Source organism: Felis catus, chromosome A1 (assembly GCF_018350175.1).
Source record: "Felis catus isolate Fca126 chromosome A1, F.catus_Fca126_mat1.0, whole genome shotgun sequence".
Lineage (NCBI taxonomy): Eukaryota > Metazoa > Chordata > Mammalia > Carnivora > Felidae > Felis > Felis catus.
Window position 1 is genome coordinate 123,985,343 of NC_058368.1, and position 19,028 is coordinate 124,004,370.

The 19,028-nt window shown below is 36.0% G+C and overlaps 1 protein-coding gene across 14 annotated transcripts in view; it reads left to right on the forward strand.

Annotated features, from left to right (window-relative positions):
• DDX4 (DEAD-box helicase 4) overlaps window positions 1–19,028 on the forward strand; it is a 101,180-nt gene that overhangs the window by 33,511 nt on the left and 48,641 nt on the right. For 5 of the 14 annotated variants that reach the window (XM_045060741.1, XM_045060744.1, XM_006927735.5 and 2 more), the window contains 3 exons: window positions 11,799–11,876; window positions 15,880–15,957; window positions 17,603–17,653. In XM_045060741.1, the coding sequence (XP_044916676.1) occupies window positions 11,799–11,876; window positions 15,880–15,957; window positions 17,603–17,653 (207 nt within the window). Of the gene's footprint in view, window positions 1–11,798; window positions 11,877–15,879; window positions 15,958–16,026; window positions 16,078–17,602; window positions 17,654–19,028 lie in introns of all 14 variants that reach the window. The other 9 variants (XM_045060742.1, XM_045060748.1, XM_045060743.1 and 6 more) reach the window with 5 other exon arrangements.

Consider the following 19,028-nt stretch of genomic DNA (forward strand, 5'->3'; position numbering starts at 1 on the left):
TCTATATCTAGTTTACAAAGATATTCAAAATTTTCTTCCAAAATCCTTAAGTTTTACTTGTTCTGTTTAGATTTTAAATTTATCTGGAACGTAATGGTGTATATTGGTGGTCTACCTTAATGTTTGCTTCCAAAAAGAAAGGTCATTTGTCCCAACACTTCTTTTGAAGGTTTCTGTATTAGTTTCCTAATGCTGCTGTAACAAAGCACCACAGCTGGGTGGTTTAAAACAATAAAAATTGATTCTCTTAGAGTTTTAGTGGCTACAAGTCTGAAATCAAGGTGTTAGCAGAGCCATGCGGTCTCTGAAGCCTCTAGCGGAGAATCTGTTCCATGCCTTTCCCTTAGCTTTTGGTGGTGGCAGTTGATCCCTGGTATTTCTTGACTGAAAGCTCTTTAATTCTAAACTCTGCCTCCACTGTAACAAGGTTTTCTCCCTTTGTGTGTCTGGGTCTCTGCATCTACTCTTATAAAGATACCAGTCATATTGGATTAAGAGCCCACCCTACTCCAGTATGATAACTCAACCAGTTATATCTGCAACAACCTTACTTCTAAATCAGGTCATAATCTGAAGTTCTAGGAAGGACATGGATTTTGGGCAGACACTGTTCAACCCAGTAGAGTCTGCATCTGTGTTCTCTTTTGGTTTCCACTGCTCTGTATGTCTATCCATGCACAAATAGAGCTCTATTAATTCTATGGGCTTATTGTAAGTTTTATTATCTGCTAGGATGATTCCCTCTTCATTGTTATTCTTTCAGAATCATATACTTGACCTTATTTTTCCAGATAAAAATTTAGTATCTGTATTAATTAAAAAAATTTTTTTTAATGTTTATTTATATTTGAGAGAGGGAGAGAGAGAGAGACAGTGTGAACAGGGGTGGCAGTGCAATGTGGGCAGAGAGAGATGGAGACACAGAATCTGAAGTAGGCTCCAGGCTCTGAGCTGTCACAGGCTGAGGTGGGGCTCAAACTCACAAACTGTGATATCATGACCTGAGCCGAAGTTGGGACACTTAACCGACAGAGACACCCAGGTGCCCCTTAAAGTTTTTTTTTATTATTATTTAACAAATTAAAAAAAAAATATTCATTTTTGAGAGAGAAACTGAGTGCGAGTCGGGGAGGGGCAGAGAGAGAGAGGGAGACACAGAATCTGAAGCAGGCTCCAGGCTCTGAGCTGTCAGCCCAGAGCCCGATGAGGGGATTGAACCCACTAACCGCGAGATCATGAACTGAGCCAAAGTCAGACATTTAACTGACTGATCCCCCAGGTGCCCCTAGTATCTGTATTTACATTCAGAAAAATCTTACTGCCATTTTGATAAAACTGCAGTAAATTTATGTATTAACTTGGAAGGAAAGTGTCTTTGGGGCACATAGGTAGCTCAGTCAGTTGAACATCTGGCTCTTGGTTTTGGGTCACGTCATGTTCTCACAGTTTATGAGATTGAGCCTGGCATCAGGCACTGCTCTGACAACAGGGAGCTTGTTTGGAATTCTCTTTTTCCCTTTCTCTCTCTGCCCCTCACCCACTCACAAGTTCATTCTCTGTCTAAACTTTTTAAAAAAGTATCTTTACTGTAGTTAGTTTTTCCATATATGGGCCTGGTTATCTCCTGTTTATTTATAATTTTTCCATAAAGGTGTCACATATCTTTTGAATATTTAACTCTAGTAATTATGTTTTCTTGGTTGAGACTATTAATGCTGTTTGGAAAGTTTTTGTTTTAATGTTTGTTTATTTTTTTTATTTTATTTTTTTTTTTAAATTTTTTTTTCCCAACGTTTATTTATTTTTGGGACAGAGAGAGACAGAGCATGAACGGGGGAGGGGCAGAGAGAGAGGGAGACACAGAATCAGAAACAGGCTCCAGGCTCCGAGCCATCAGCCCAGAGCCTGACGCGGGGCTCGAACTCACGGACCGCGAGATCGTGACCTGGCTGAAGTCAAACGCTTAACCGACTGCGCCACCCAGGCGCCCCAATGTTTGTTTATTTTTGAGAGACGGAGACAGAGTGTGAGGGGGGAGGGGCAGAGAGAGAGACAGAAAGAGACCGAATCCAAAGCAGGCTCCAAGCTGTCAGCACAAGAGCCTGATACAGGGCTTGAATTTAGGGATTGCGAGACCATGACCTGAGCTGAAGTCAGATGCTTAATGGACTGAGCCACCCAAGTGCTCTGACGCTGTTTTGAAATTAATACTCTGATGAATTTGTTAAGTAATCAGGAAATACGGTCAATATGAAAGTCTATAACATATTTAAAAAAAATAAATGGCCAGTCCCTCTAAACCACAATTACAACAGAACAGTAAATAATTAAATAATGTTTACTCTGCTTATGTTTTCATATCCTATTCCTTCTAACTTGTCTTCCTTGCTTGTTATACTCAACACAAACAGTAACACCTTAGCAGGCTGAATTATATTTAAGCTGCTGCCAGACATCATTTCAACCACTCAGAATCTTAAATTTTTTTAAAACACTTATTATGGATTCAGTAACTATGATGTAAAACTGGCTGAGCTCTAAGACCCATCGCAGGCAGCAGACCAATTTCTCTCCTTTCCCTTGTCTGCCCCTGCCACGCTTGGGTGCCCCTGGCCCAGGCTGGGTTCATTTTTGAGTTGGCCTGGTCCATGCTTAGTTTGTTCAGGAGTACAGCCATGGACAAGCCCCAGAAGTGGCATCACTGCTTCATGTCAGGGTCCAGAACTTAAACTTGGAGTTTAGTGTGACCCCCAGACTCCTTTCCATGAAGGAAAGGAATGCTGCCCCATGAAGATCCTGGATGTTGGCCACCAAGCCAGAGCCTGACGACCTGTGCCGAGCACCAAATCTAGGTGTCTGCCTGGGGAGCCTTTCTTACTGGAGCCGGCTGGGCCAAAGTCTTGCCCAAAGTCTTGGGTTGTCCTTGTCTGCTTTTTTTGTATTTGAGTGGACCATTAAAAATGCTGGTAGGAAATCAACTTTATGTGCATGGACACAGCATGTTGAGTGCTTGGCTCCTCTATCAAGTAATGGGGCCAGGGCCAGGCTGTTTTGTTGGGGAGAGCAGTTTCCCTAGAGAGGAATTAGCTAGTGTTTGTCAAGAGGATTTATGTTTTTATTTATTTTTATTATTATTATTTTTTTAAGTTTATTTATTTTGAGAGGGCAAGCAGTGGAGGGGCAGAGAGAGAGAGAGAGGGAGAGAGAGAATCCCAAGCAGGCTCCTTGCTGACAGCATGGAGTCTGATGTGGGGCTTGAACTTAATGAACCACGAGATCATGACCTGAGCTGAAACCAAGAATCAGACACTTAATTGACCCACCCAGGCGCCCCTAAGATTTAAGTTTTTTAAACTCTGTTTCCTATTTAATTTTCCTCTTTTGTCATTCCCTCCTCTTTATCTCATTGTATGACACAATGGGGCAGAGACAGGAAGAGACACAGAATCTGAAGCAGCCTCCAGGCACTGAGCTGTCAATACAGAGCCTCATGTGGGGCTCGAACTCACAAACTCTGAGATCGTGACCTGAGTCAGTTAAGTCTGTCGCTTAACTGACTGAGCCACCCAGGCACCCCAGTATGGCACAGATCTTATGTTGCCTTTGCTGATTTTTTTCATTACCCTTTTTTGAATGATTTGAATTAGTCCTAGATGAGCTATTTATGTAAGGGAGTATCAGGTGCTCTTTTCCCCCAAAGGAACTGTTCTTCTTTATGTGTGTTTTAAAACATGCTGTTTTGTGTGCCTGTTTTTTCTATGCGTGTATTTTTAACTTAGAAAAATGTAATTGAGGTAAAGATCTCATTCTTTCCCACCCTACCACTATGCTTAAGACTTACTTGTAATGGATCATTGATTTCATTGTTTGTAACTACTGCAAGGTATTTAATACCCTTTGTCTTCAAGTTTTATTTACACCCCAACCCCACTCCCATAATGGACCCTGAGAATACATCTTATCACCCTCCACTACCACAAAGGTGAACATTTCTGTACATATCCCTTCATAGACTGGAGTGAGAATGTCTTTGGGTAATGGACACAGGAGAGGAATTAGAGGGTCATGGGTGTATGTGTACTTAATTTGACTGAATACTTAATAATTGCTCTCTAGAATAACTATGTCAGTGTATACTCCCATCAGTTGGATATAAAGGTTTTTATATCTCCATTGATATTTGATACTATTCAGTCTTCTAAATTTAGCCAGCCTATTGGGTATAAAGTAAAATCTCATTGTTTTAAATACATTTATCTGATTAACAGCTGAAGTATCTCTTCATATGTTTGGTAATATTTTAGGTTTCTCCTGTAAGTTGCCTCTTCATGTTTTTAGCCCATTTTTCTTTTATGCATGCTCTGTTTCTCTTATTGATTGGCAGGCATTCCTCCTGTATTTTAGATTTTGTGCTCTTCTGATTTATACATGGCCAATATTTCCTTCCATACTGTAATCTGTCATCTTTGTCCGTGATGCGTCTTACTGTTGAAAAATTTTGTTGTGAGGTCATTGAACTAATTTTTTTTACTTTCTGATATGCTTTTGCAGTTTTGATTAAACTCTGTCACCTCAGCGTTAGGAGTAACCACCTGTTACTGTTAGAGTTTTTTACTTTTTACATTTAGCTTTTAATCATCTGACTCTATCCTTTAGAAAAAAAATTCATGGTAACTATTTCAGTGACAAATCAGAACATTGTGTATTCAGTATGAGTGAATACAGGATTCACAAAAGATCTTTGCATTTGGGCTTTTGTGGTCAACCCAGACCATGGGTCTATAGCAGTTAAAATGAAGTGTTTTTTTTTTTTTTAATTGTGGTACAATAAACATACAACGTAAAATTTGTCATTTTAACCATGATATTTTTATTTATTTATTTAAAAAAATTTTTTTTTCACTTTTATTTACTTTTGAGACAGGGAGAGAGACAGAGCATGAATGGGGGAGGGTCAGAGAGAGGGAGACACAGAATCTGAAACAGGCTCCAGGCTCTGAGCTGTCAGCCCAGAGCCCGACGCGGGGCTCGAACTCACAGACCGCGAGATCATGACCTGAGCCGAAGTCAGCCGCTCAACCGACTGAGCCACCCATGCGCCCCTAACCATGATATTTTTAAATTAAAAAAAATTTTTTAAGACTAGATTTTTTAGAGTGGTTTTAGTTCATAGCAAAATTGAGGGGAAGGCATAGATATTTCCAATGTGACCTATTCCACACCTGTGTAGCCTCCCCCATTATCAACATTCCCAACCATATTTGTACATTTATTACAGTTGAACCTACACTGACACTTTATAATCACCTAAAGTCCATAGTTCACATTATAGCTCACTCTTGGTGTTGTATGTTCTGTGGGTTTGGATGAATGTATAATGACATGTATCCATCATGTATCAAAAAGAGCATTTTCAGTGCCCTAAAAATCCTCTGTATGCTGCCTATTCATCTCTCTTCCTCCCCTATCCCCTAGCAACCAATGCTGTTTTTACTGTCTACATAGTTTTACCTTTTCTAGGGTGTCACACAGTTGGAATCATACAGTATGTAGGCTTTTCACATTGGGTTCTTTCACTTAGTAATATGCATTTAAGCTTCCTCCATGTCTTTTCATGGCTTGATAGCTCAGTTTTTTTTTTTTTTAAAGCAATGAATAATATGCTGTTGTCTGGATGTAGCACAATTTTAAATTTATTCACCTGCTGATGGATGTATTGATTGCTTCCAAGTTTTGGCTATAAAGCTGCTATAAACACAACCATGTGCAGGTTTTTGTGTGGATATGAGTTTTCAGCTCCTTTGGGTAAATACCAGAGAGCACTCTTGCTAGATGATATGGTAGGAGTATGTTTAGTTTTGTAAGAAACTACCAAACTGTCTTGCTAAATATCAATACCCTTTTACCTTCCCATCAAATAAATGAGTTCCTGTTGCTATATATCCTTGCTAGCATTTGATATTTTCAGTGTTAATGGATTTGGGCCCTCCATATAGGTATATGGTGGTATCTTAATGTTTTAATTTGCATTTCTCTGATGTCCTATCATGTGGAGTATCTTTCCATATGCCTGTTTGCCATCCGTGTATCTCTTTTGTTGAGGTCTCTGTTACGGTCTTGGACCCATTTTTTAATTGGATTTGTTTTCTTGTTGAATTTTAAGAGTTCTTTGTTTTGGCTAACAGTCCTTTATCAGATGTGTTCTTAGATATTTTCTCCCAGTGTGTGGCTTGTTTTCTCATTTTTTTGACATTGCGTTTTGCAGAGCAGAAGTTTTTAACTTCAGTGAAGTTCAGCTTATCACTTATTTCTTTAATGGATCATACATTTGGTGTTGTGTCTAATAAGTCATCTCCATACCCAAGGTCATCTATGTTTTCTTCTATGTTTTCTTCCAGATGTTGTATAGTTTTGCACATACATTTAGATCTGTGATCCATTTTGAGTTAATTTTTGTGAAGGGTGTAAGGTTGGATCTGTGTTCTTTTTTTTTTCCCTCCCTGTGGGTATTTAGTTCTAGCACCATTCTTTGAAGACTGTCTTTGTTCCATTGTACTGCCTTTTGACCCTATTTATGTGGATGTTTCTTGGTCTCTGTTCTGTTCCATTGATTGATTCTTTTGTCAATACTACACTTTTTTTTAAATCTTTTTTTGAATATTTTATTTACTTATTTTTAAGAGAGAAAGAGCACAAGGAGGGGAGGGACACACAGAGAGAGGGAGACACAGAATCTGAAGCAGGCTCCAGGCTCCAAGCTGTCAGCTCAGAGCCTGACATGGGGCTTGAACCCATGAACTGTGAGATCATGACCTGAGCTGAAGTTGGACCCTTAACCAACTGAGCCACCCACGCGCCCCAATACCTCACTGTCTTGATCACTATAGGTTTATAATATAGTATATAGTATACTATTGAAGTTGGGTAGTGTCATTCATCCAACTTTGTTCTTCTTCAATATTATGTTGGCTATTCTAGGTATAGAATGTAAAATCTCCATATAAAAATTTAGAATTGGTTTGCCAATATCCATAAAATAACTTGCTGGGATTTTGATTGGGTTGGCATTGAATCTATAGATCAAGTTGTGAAGAACTGACATCTTGACAATAGTTTTTGTATCTATGAATGTGAAATATCTTTCCATTTATTTGGTTCTTTGGTTTTTGTTCATGAGGGTTTTGTAGTTATCCTCACAGAGATCTGTATATTTTGTTAGATTTATACCTATTCACTTTTTTTAAGTGCTAATGTAAATGGTAATGTGTTTGATTTTCAAATTCAACTTGTTCATTACTGTTATATAGTAAAGCAGTTGGTTTTGTATATTAATCTGGTATCCTTATCCTTTGCTATAATTGCATATTAGTTCCTGGCATTTTTTGTCTGTATTTTAGATTTTCTACATTAATGATAATGTCATTTGTGAAAAAAGAGTTTTATTTCTTCTTTCCCAATATGTATACCTTTCATTTTCTTTTTTTGTCTTATTACATTAGTTAGAACTTCCAGTATGATATTGAAATGGAGTGATGAGAGGGCACATCCTTGACTTGTACATGATCTTCGTGGAAAAGCTTTGAGATTCTCAGTATTAAGTGTGATGTTACCTCTGGGTTTTTTGTAGATAGTCTTTATGAAGTTGAAGAAGCTTAACCTGCTTAACCATTTTTAAGTGTACAGTTGAATCCTTTATTTTGAATATGATGTAAAATAGAGATCCATTTTTTTTCTGCATAAAGTTTTCTCTGCAACATCTGTTAAACATGCTCTCTTTTCCCTGGTGATGTGTGATGCAGATTTCATCTCTTAACACAGATTTTGTCCTTTTGTTGTCTTAAAGTAATGAATAAAGCATATCATTCACTAACTAGTAATAAAAATAATAATCATTTAGACTTTTCTCAATTTCAGTTAATGCTCCCAAATTTTTATAATTAAAGTATGATGTTTGCTTTAGGCTTACATTAGTTGTTTTTTTTTTTTTTTTTTTTTTCAACGTTTATTTATTTTTGGGACAGAGAGAGACAGAGCATGAACGGGGGAGGGGCAGAGAGAGAGGGAGACACAGAATCGGAAACAGGCTCCAGGCTCTGAGCCATCAGCCCAGAGCCTGACGTGGGGCTCGAACTCCAGGACCGCGAGATCGTGACCTGGTTGAAGTCGGACGCTTAACCGACTGCGCCACCCAGGCGCCCCTTTTTTTTTTTTAAATGTTTTTTAAATTTTTTTTTTTACATTAGTTGTTTTTTAAATCATGCCAAGGAAGTTTTTTTCCACTTCTGGTCAAATATTAGTTTTGTTTAGAAAAGGCAGTTGAATGTTAATAAATGCTTTTTTTAAAAAAATTACTTGTATCTGTTGTCTCCTTTAAATCTCTTAATGTAGTGTTGTAAATGGAGTTCTTTAAACTTGAACAAAATTTGTATTCCTAGTATAAACCCTGCATAGCTATTTTATTGTAGTTTTCAGTGAAACGAGATGTTAATTTTTTTTATTTAGCACTTTAAGATTAATTTATTAAGATTGGCCTCTAGTTTTCTCATGTCCTAATTTAATTTTGATTTTATGCTTTTCATCTTTAAAAAAAAAAATAACCTCTGGAACATGGAAATTACCTGCTAATTACAAGGTTAGTTGCCTTTGTCTTCAGATCTATGTAGACCAAGTTCTTTTTTTAAAAAGAATTTTTTTTTTTATTGAAGCACAGTGTACACACATTCACTATTTTAAAGTAAGATTCACATCATAAATGTACAGCTTGCTGGTTTTGAATAAACTAAACATACTGCTGTGTTGAGTACCCAAATCAAAAAATAGAACATTAGTGGAGCTCTAAAATCCTTCTATGTCTTCCTTCGAAGCACCATCATTCTGACCAGGAGTAACTGCTACTGTGATTTCTGGCAGCACAGATCAGTTTTTCCTGTAAATTGGAATCATTTACAATGGAACTATATATTCTCTTGTGTTCAAGGTTCTCTCCATGTTATCACAAGTAGTTGTGAGTTATTCTTGGATATATGTTTTCTACTTTGTAACTGTGCTGTAAACTGTATTAATGGGCATGTGGGTAGTTTACAGTATTTCCTGTTTTGAATATTTCTGCTGTGAATATTTTCTGGTTTGTCTTTTGGTGGATATAAAAATCTGTTACTCCGAATGTGGTTACCAGACTAGTAGCATTGATGTTACCTGCAAACTTCTTAAAATACAGAATCTAATGCTCCAACCAAAAGTACTGCATCAGAATCTACACTTTAACAAGATCCCCAGTGCACATTACCTTTATAATTGCGTGATCTCTAGATGGAAGACTCAACATTGGTGATTTATTTATTTATTTTTCAATATATGAAGTTTATTGTCAAATTGGTTTCCATACAACACCCAGTGCTCATCCCAAAAGGTGCCCTCCTCAATACCCATCACCCACCCTTCCCGCCCTCCCACCCCCCATCAACCCTCAGTTTGTTCTCAGTTTTTAAGAGTCTCTTATGCTTTGGCTCTCTTCCACTCTAACCACTTTTTTTTTTTTTTTTCCTTCCAACATTGGTGATTTTTAAATGTTTAGTCTTTGAGCTACTTAGGATAATGAAGGGGATTAGAAGTTAGGACAGCTGGTAGCCCTAAAAAATGAGAAGTTGTTTTAGAACTCTTTGCCACAAAGTCTTTCTCATCTTCCCTTAACCTTTTCACCTTGTGTTAAGCAGATCATTTCAGAGGAAGGTTGGAAGATCATAGAGGACTAGAACTCATACTGAAGTCCCATAGTTGTTGGTACTTTTGCTTGGTTCAGTATGTGAGTTGTTGTTGTTGTTTTATTTATTTACTTATTATTTTTTTATTTAAAAAAATTTTTTTTTCAACGTTTATTTATTTTTGGGACAGAGAGAGACAGAGCATGAACAGGCAAGGGGCAGAGAGAGAGGGAGACACAGAATCGGAAACAGGCTCCAGGCTCCGAGCCATCAGCCCAGAGCCCGACGCGGGGCTTGAACTCACTGACCGCGAGATCGTGACCTGGCTGAAGTCGGACGCCTAACCGACTGCGCCACCCAGGCGCCCCTGTTGTTGTTTTTTTAAGTTCATAATTTGCTCCTCCTTCCTGGATCTGGTCCAAATGTGACTATATATGAGATATATTCTTTGGTCACTGGGTGGGAATTGCTTTCATTAATCTGATTTCATTTTAAATGGAGTTTATTTTTATTTCTTTTGATTTGTTTTGATAGGGTTCAGAGCACTATAGAAAAATAGCTATGCTTCATCATTTATTTATATTACAGATTTCTGTACTGATGTTTTTCTTCCTATGTATTTTGTTGGGGATTGAACTGGATAAAATTCAGTGATGGCACTTAGTTAAATTTGTGAAAGTGAGAGCAGTAATCCCTAAAATTACTAAAGAAAAATTAAACATGAAGAGAGTATGAGTGGGGGAGAGGGACAGTGGTAGAGAGAGAAAGAATCTCCAGCAGGCTCCACGTTCAGCATGGAACCCCACATGGGGCTCAATCCCACCATCCTGGGATCATGACCTGAGCCGAAAGCAAGGGTCAGACCTTCAACTGATGGAACCACCAGGCACCTGTTTTTTTTTGTTTTTAAAGAAACTTATTACATATGTACATTGTACACTATATTTAAGATTGCTTCTTGAGTTTTACAAAAATGGTAACTTACTATATATAGTCTTTTTCTGCAATTTGAATTTTTCACTCAGTTTTCTTTTTAAGTTTTATCCATGTTGACAGTTGTTTTGGTCCATTTATAATCATACTCTTACATGAATACACTACACATATACAATATATATAATTCTCTATAATAAATTATGGAACATATTTACATATGTAATACTCTTGTGTGACTGTGCCACATATTTTTATTCTCTTACTGATGCATATATGAGTTGTTTCCTTTTTGCTGGTACGAACAAAGCTGCCATGAACATCCCTTAAATTGCTAAGTATATTTTTTTAAGTCATAAATTGTGTTGAGTTATATCATAGACCTATGGAGGTAGTTTTTTCTTTTTAATATGTTGATGTTGTTAATTACCTTTTGAAGACATTGTGATGTTAAAATGCCCTTGCATATGGGGAAAAACCCAAGTTGGTCATAATGTTTTGTCTGTTCAGTTTCCTTTGGGGTTGTTTTGCTAATAATTGTTTTGGAGATATTGCATCTACTTGTGAGAGTTTTCCTTGTCATGTCAAAATTATGTTCACTTGGTAGAATGGGTTGGGGAATAATTCCTCTATTTCTGGGGATGGTTGTAGAAAATTGAAATAATTTGTTCTTTGAGATTTGATAGAGCTCACCTGTAAAACTGTTTAGGCATGATGTAGAGATTTAAGTATTGATTCAATTTCTGTATGACAGTTTGATTTGTTTATCCAGAGGAGAAGTTAATATACTTTCAAAAAGTATACTCTTTTAAAATTAGGATTAAGATTGATTTATAGCTTCACTATAGTATACGATTTGTTCTTGTTCCCCTATGTCTTTGACTGGTTTTGTTATTAGCAAACTTAAAACTGTTTTCCAGTCAGTCATGTGGTTGAAAAAAGCTATTTCCTTCCTTTGATTTCCATTCTGTTTAGTTGAGTAAGCTTTAGTTACCATTTATTTTTCTTTTGGAAAACTCCCTTAGATAGACTACTAGGCTGTTTGTTTTTCTTATTGATTTATATAATTCTCCTTTGTCCTGTGGGTGGTACATTGGAATGGCTTAAAATTTGTGTACCACCAGATGCTAATTTGGATTTGCTTCAAAATGTTAATTGCTTTAGAAATGGATGATGGACCTTCTGGAAGAGATCATTTCATGAGAAGTGGATTTGCTTCTGGGAGGAGTTTGGGAAACAGAGGTAAGTATCTTTGTCTTTCATTAAAACTTCTCAACTGTAGAATGAATAGAGGCTATTATGGCTGTTGAGTGCAAAGCTAAATCTGTTATAACTCTCTGCAGAGTAGACTTTGAGGTAATGAGTTTATCATTTTTTCAACTATGAGTGTTCTTTTTGCTTTTTTTTCCTTTTCTGGGATAGTAGGAGATAGTTCAATTGATAAAAATAGATTGGTTAGATTGATTAAAGATAGTTGCTTTACAGAGCTGCTACTTAATGTGTTTGATTATTGATTTCCAACAATTGGCATGGGAGGAATGTTGGTAAAAACTTCACAGATGAGGGTGAGAAGAACCTGTTTTTTTTTAAATTTCTCAAGAAAGCACAGAAGCATTTCTCTTAGGTCATTAATATTAAGAGGTTATTTTCCCAGTGTTGAAACTTTTCATTGTTATTTTTAGATCAACCGTGTGATCTGATAATGACACAGCAGAACACCTTACTATGGCCCATTTTTAAAATTGTTATTAAAATGCTGAAAGTATTCTGCTTTATGTTTTAGTATAGTGTGATAAAATATGAGAACCTCCAATTTATTTAAATATCTTTATGACCATTTATTTCTTTTACAAGATGCCATAAATAAGGGCTAATTGGTAGTTTTAAATACACAAAACATTTAATCTTGAATTCATTAGATGTTGAAAAATCTTACTTCTAAGGATTTTTATTCATTGGAAACTAAAGGTGTGGCATTTCATTTGATATTTGGAAAACTTAATTTCTTGTTTGGATTCAGTTAACATAGTTAACATGTGGATCTATATTTTGATATAATTTGGAAATAATTATTTAAAAAAATTTTAAGTTTATTTATTTTGAGAGAGAGCATGAGTAGGGTAGGGGCAGAGAGAGAGAGGAGGGAGAGAGAACCCCAAGCAGGCTTGGAGCCATGAGCACAGAACCCAGTATGGGGCTCAAACCCATGAACTGTGAGATTATCACGCAAGCCAGAATCAAGAGTTGGATGCTTAACCAACTGAGCCACCTAGGTCCCCCAATTTATTCCTTAAATATGCACATACATTCTGTTTTTAAAACCTTCATAGTAAGAAGCATTGATGAATAAAAATCATGTAATCTTGCCAAGAGGTTCAGGTGTGGGTTTTGTTAGTTATTACTAACATTAGAGATAATATCTTAATATTACACTTAGAGAAATATTTAATATTGGATTTATTTTAAAACTTTATTTTTGAGTAGATGTTTTTAAATCCCATTTTAGAATAGATGAGGTGACACTTTTTGATGTAGATTTCAAAATATTATTGAAAAAAATCTTTTTAAAAGTTTAAATACTTTATTTTTACCAAAGCCAGAAATGTTTTGAATTAACTATTTTTAAATTTTCAAGTTCAGAAAGTATACTTATATATCTTCTTAAAGTTTTACATTAATTGAATGTACTTTTTTTCTCTTTTTTTTTAATTGAAGTATAGTTGACCTAAAATATTGAATTAGTTTCAGGTGTACAATGAAGTAATTCATCACCTGTGTGGGTTGTGCTATGCTCACACTTACAACACTATTAACAGTACCATTGATTATATTCCCTATGCTGTACTTTTCATCTGTGTGACTTACTCATTCCATAACTGGAAGCTTGTATCTCTGAATAAAAGCTTTTTAAATGAGAAAAACACCACTTAGACAGTTTATACTACACGTTGTTAATTTCATATGGGTTAGGTTGAAAAACAAACTTACCCAAACTCTTGGTTGAATGTTAATACTTAAAAAAGTTACCATTGTACCACATACAATCTTGGGAATTCATAGACCCATTAATATAACTCCTTTTCGTTATTGTTAACCCGTTATTTTAGTTTCAACCTCTGTGATATTTTTTTCTCAGAACTTGCATAGCTAGTAATTTGTTTTTGAAATTGTCTCTTAATTGATCCCCTTTTTATGTTCTATAAAGTATAACATAAATAGCTTTAACTTCTTGAATCACACACATCTTTAGAATCTGATGAAAATATGGATGATTGCTCTTACGCAGTTTTGCAGGTCCTTTAACTTAGTTGTATTAAGATATTACACAGATAGGTAAGACACAATTTATGAAGACCATAAGATAACACTTTAATTTTTCTAGTGATAGTGTGAAGTGGCAGTTTATGTTGTTTCAGATGTCTTTTGTTCTAGTGTTTTGTTCTAAATAACCATGCTTCTTGCCTTAGCACCTCTGCCCTCAGAAAGATTAATGTAGTGATAGAGAAACACATGGAAAGAAATAAAGTGGTAGTGTGCTGTGGGAATGTGGAGAAAGGATTGATGATGACGGGAGGTCTGAAAGAAGACTTCTTCAGATGAGGTTGCCTTTGAACTGGGGTTTTGAAGTGTGAAAGGAATTTTGATAGGAAAAAATAGGAAAACAGGGAATGCCATGCTGAAGAATTTTGGTAGGAAAATAAGAAAGCAGGGAATGCCTTGCTGAAGTATACAGGAAGGTACAAAGTATTAGAAGTTCACAGTGTGGAACATGGGACATTATTTGGTGTGAATTAAAATGTTGAGAGCTCAGTGTTATGTGGTAGGAGATAAAGTTCAAAGATAATATGAGTAAAGACGCTGGAAGAGTGGAGAGGTGATAAGGGGAGTGGTAGTCACAGCTTTTATTTCTTTATTGCCTAGTTCCTTCCTAATTTGAATTTTAAAAGTGGAAAGATTGAGAAGTTTAAATGTTAACAGAATAAATAAGTAATAAATAATTAAAAAATCGGACAAGAATATAACATGTTCAGTAGCATGTAACCTTCATACAGGGGCATAAGTTTAAGTAGCTGGCTCTATACAGGGTGAGGTTTCAATATACAGAAAATCACAGTTGAATTTCCTCATTAAAAGTCAGGAAAAGTCATTCATGAAATAACAACTAATAGAAAGCTGTATTTTCATCAGTAGTATATTTATGGTTTTACCTTAGTATTATAACTTATGAATTTTTTATAAAAAGTTGAAGCATATTATATCTTTATAAGTTCTTATACTTGTTTCTCCCTATCCTTGGAGGTACCTTTACCCTAAAGATTCATTTAAAATAGGGACACCTCGGGGCACCTGGGTGGCGCAGTCGGTTAAGCGTCCGACTTCAGCCAGGTCACGATCTCGTGGTCTGTGAGTTCGAGCCCCGCGTTGGGCTCTGGGCTGATGGCTCAGAGCCTGGAGCCTGTTTCTGATGCTGTGTCTCCCTCTCTCTCTGCCCCTCCCCCGTTCATGCTCTGTCTCTCTCTGTCCCAAAAATAAATAAACGTCGAAAAAAAAAATTTAAAATAGGGACACCTGGATAGCTCAGTTGGTTAAGCATCCAACTTTGGCTCAGGTCATGGTCTCACGGTTTGGGAGTTTGAGCCCCACGTTGGGCTCTGTGCTGACAGCTCAGAGCCTGGAGCCTGCTTCAGATTCTGTGTCTCCCTCCCTCTCTGCCCCTCCCCTGCTGGCATTCTGTGTCTCTCTCAAAAATAAGTAAACATTAAAAAAATAAAAATAAAACTTAATTATTTAAAATAAAATTAAATAATTTACTTAAAGGGTTTTTTTTTTGTTTTTTTTTTAAATTTTTTTGAGAGAGAGAGAAAGAGCATAAGCAGGGGAGGGGCAGAGAAAAGGGGATACAGAATCCCAATTAGGCTTGGCACCATCAGCACAAAGCCCCACACAGGGCTTAAACCCACAAACCATGAGATCATGACCTGAGCCAAGATCAAGAGTGGGACATTCAACCAACTGCACAATCAAGGCACCCCCTGAAGATTTTATTTTTAAGTAATTTTTACATGCAACATGGGACTTGAATTTACAACTCTGAGGTCAAGAGACCCAGCAAGGTTTCCTCCTTTTTTTTTTTTTTTTAAAGATTTTATTTTTAAGCAATCTCAAGGAGTCCTTTAATTTCTAGTCTTTGATGGCACAGTTAGTTATATGTTTTAAAGAGTTTTAACTCTGTCTGAATTTTCAGATGCTGGTGAGTCTAGTAAAAGGGAGAATACATCCACAATGGGTGGCTTTGGAGTTGGAAGGAGTTTTGGAAACAGAGGTAAACTGCTGATGATAATCTTATAATCACAATTTGAGTGAGACCTAGTTTTTTTTTCCTGTACTCAAGACTCTTCCCCTGTGGCCCCCAGCAAGAGTTCCATCTTATATACTTCAAAAGGTAAATTTGAGTTGAGCAAAGAACCAGTAGTAGCTTTGAAGTTACATTTTTTTTTTTTAAAAACTAAAAACTGTATATCAGAACTGGAGCATAACTTAAGATCAAGACTGATAATGTGAAGATGGACGACTTTACCAAGCATTTTGGAAACCAGACAGTTGAAGAGGGTTGAATGTTGGGAAAGGTCAGTTGTGGAGGGTAGTAGATAGATTATAATCCTTTCTGAACCAACTTAAAAGATTGCAAATACTGACATGAACTAAATAACTGAAAACTTAGGTTTTATGGAATATGCTATTTCTATATAGATTATCTTTATTTGGAAATTATGTATCTTTTCAAGGAAAAACTTTTCATCTAATTACACATTGAAGCTATGGGGTACTTACTTTTGTATCATAATTGTGTATTAGATTTCTGTGTTAAAAGGGATGTTAGATTATTTTGTACGTGAGATATTAAGTGACTTTATATATACATTCTGCATATAAATTTAATACCTGTCAAAGTGATTAGTCTCTGTATTGCAGAAGCCATCATTTAATATAAACATATTTTATAATTTTGCTTAAATACTGATTGACAGGCATCTTATATTGACATTTAATTTTAAGGTATATTATTCCATGAATGTCTTTGCACTAAAGATAATTTTAGTAAGATTCAACATTTAAAAATTTTATGAAATATTACTGATAGATCCTTTTAAAATTAATTTTAGAGACATATCTGTATGTTCCAGAGACACGTAAATCTACGTACAGGTTTTTATTATATGAGAAATCTGAAAGTAGAGTTAAATGAAAGATGTAAAAAAAACTTGCTGAAAATAAAAAATGTTAGAAGAATTTCCTTATTACTGAGATGGGAAAAATTACTAATTATTGGATTATAATTGAGTAATATTGTCCTCTGGCAAATGAAGAGATTGAAGGTTTTAAAACATTTGATATTTTGAATAGAAAGTATGTAGTGTGTTATGTTGATATATAGCCCTAGTTTGACCATGTAATATAGAAGAATATATGACATCTGAGATGCTATAACGTTGGCTGACATTTTACCTTAGTTAATTGACACAAGGCAGAAATTGTTACCCAACCCATGTGAGTTTTTAAAAAAAAATTTTTTTTTTAACATTTATTTATTGAGAGACAGAGAGACACAAAGCATGAGCAGGGGAGGGGTAGAGAGAGGGGGAGACAGAATCTGAAGTAGGCTCCAGGCTCTGGGCTGTCAGTGCAGAGACTGATGTGGGGCTCGAACTCACAAACTGTGAGATCATGACTTGAGCCAAAGTCGGTTGCCTAACCAACTGAGCCATCCAGGTGCCCCCCAACCCGTGTGAGTTTTTATTCAGTATTTATATTTATAGTTCTGTGTAGTTTATCCTGTATTAAAGGGGCATCATAACAAGTAGCACTTGTTTTGCTGTTTTTTGCCCTTTCTCTTTTGGTTTGTTTACCACAGAGATACAGGTAATTGTTTTCAGAAATTTGCAAGTTTAATTTTCTATTTTGTATAGGTTTTTCAAATAACAAGTTTGAAGAAGGTGATAGCTCTGGTTTCTGGAGACGTAAGTTTAATGTTTTTTGTAGCGGCTTTTAGAATTGAATGTTCAGAGTACATGCTAAAGGGAAAACTAGGATTGTGGCAGTGGTTTTCAGTTCTAATTTATTCAAACCCACTTTCATACAGCAATTATAACCAGAGCCCTGACCAAGATTTCAGGCATCCTAGTTTGGCCTATTGCCATTTGACTTAGTCTATGAGGTACAACTTCTGAATGGTTTGCTACCTTAAGAAAAAGGGGATAATAGAACAAGTTAAGAATCAAAACTCCATGTCCATATACACATAGAGTTTGGGACATGCAGATCCCTATTCAGACTTACATAATTCTTGACAGTGGAAAAAGATTCATGAGTATGTAGATGACTGCTGCTATCAAGGCATTTCTATCAAAAGTACTGACACACTGGTTTGGAGGAGTAAAGAGAATGATGAGAGTAGAGTAGTGTTATCAGAAGATAGATTATAAAAATTAATAGTGCTTTCTACTGATAAAGTAGATTTGGATGAGGCCTTGGAAGCTGTATTTAAAAAGCCTGCCTGGTGATCCTGATGTCATTTTGTTTGGTAATCACTTATCTATGGAAACATAATGACATAATACATCTTGGATTTGCAACTTTGTTTCCTGGCCCTGCTTTGTGACCTAGTTAAATGACTTAGAGCAAGTTGCTTAATTTGTCAGAGCCACAATTTGCTATTCTGCAGAGTGGAGGCCATCATATTAAAAGGTTGTTAGGCAAACTTAATGAAAATGTGTGTGAAAATATGAAGTTTAAAACCACACACATTCATGGTAAACAGTAAATGCCATCCATCTTCATGATTTATTTGAGACCTAATCTTTTTATACTCTTAACAGTGATTCTCAAAATCAATACCAAGCCTAGAATGATCACCTTAAAACCTGTTTGGAGTTAGATGGGGTTTTAATATCTCTAATAAGACTGTTTCCCTAAACTGTCGTCAGTCTCATCCTGCCTAATTGTCTCTGTATTTTTTCATATCTTATTCAAATGAAAATGCGCATAACATAGAAGTAATATTTGACAGAAGAAAAAAAACAATTTTTATTCTTTTCCATTTTTGTTCTACCTAATCTCCCATTTTTAAATCAGTTAATATTTCAAGATCATGTTCACCTAACCAATTTGTGCTTTTGAGCACAAAGTCCAGTTTCTCCTGGCACCTGAGAGAACTTGTTTCCTCTAAAATGGTCTGCTTTCTTCTCTTTTGTCTTCTTTCTTCTGTTCTCAAGCTTATGTCCCCTTAAAAAAAACAAACAAAAAAAAAACCCAAAAAACCCCCACATATATATGGATTGAATTCTTTTGTTCTTACAGTTGTTGGCAAGCCCAGGAACAGATTTTAATATCATG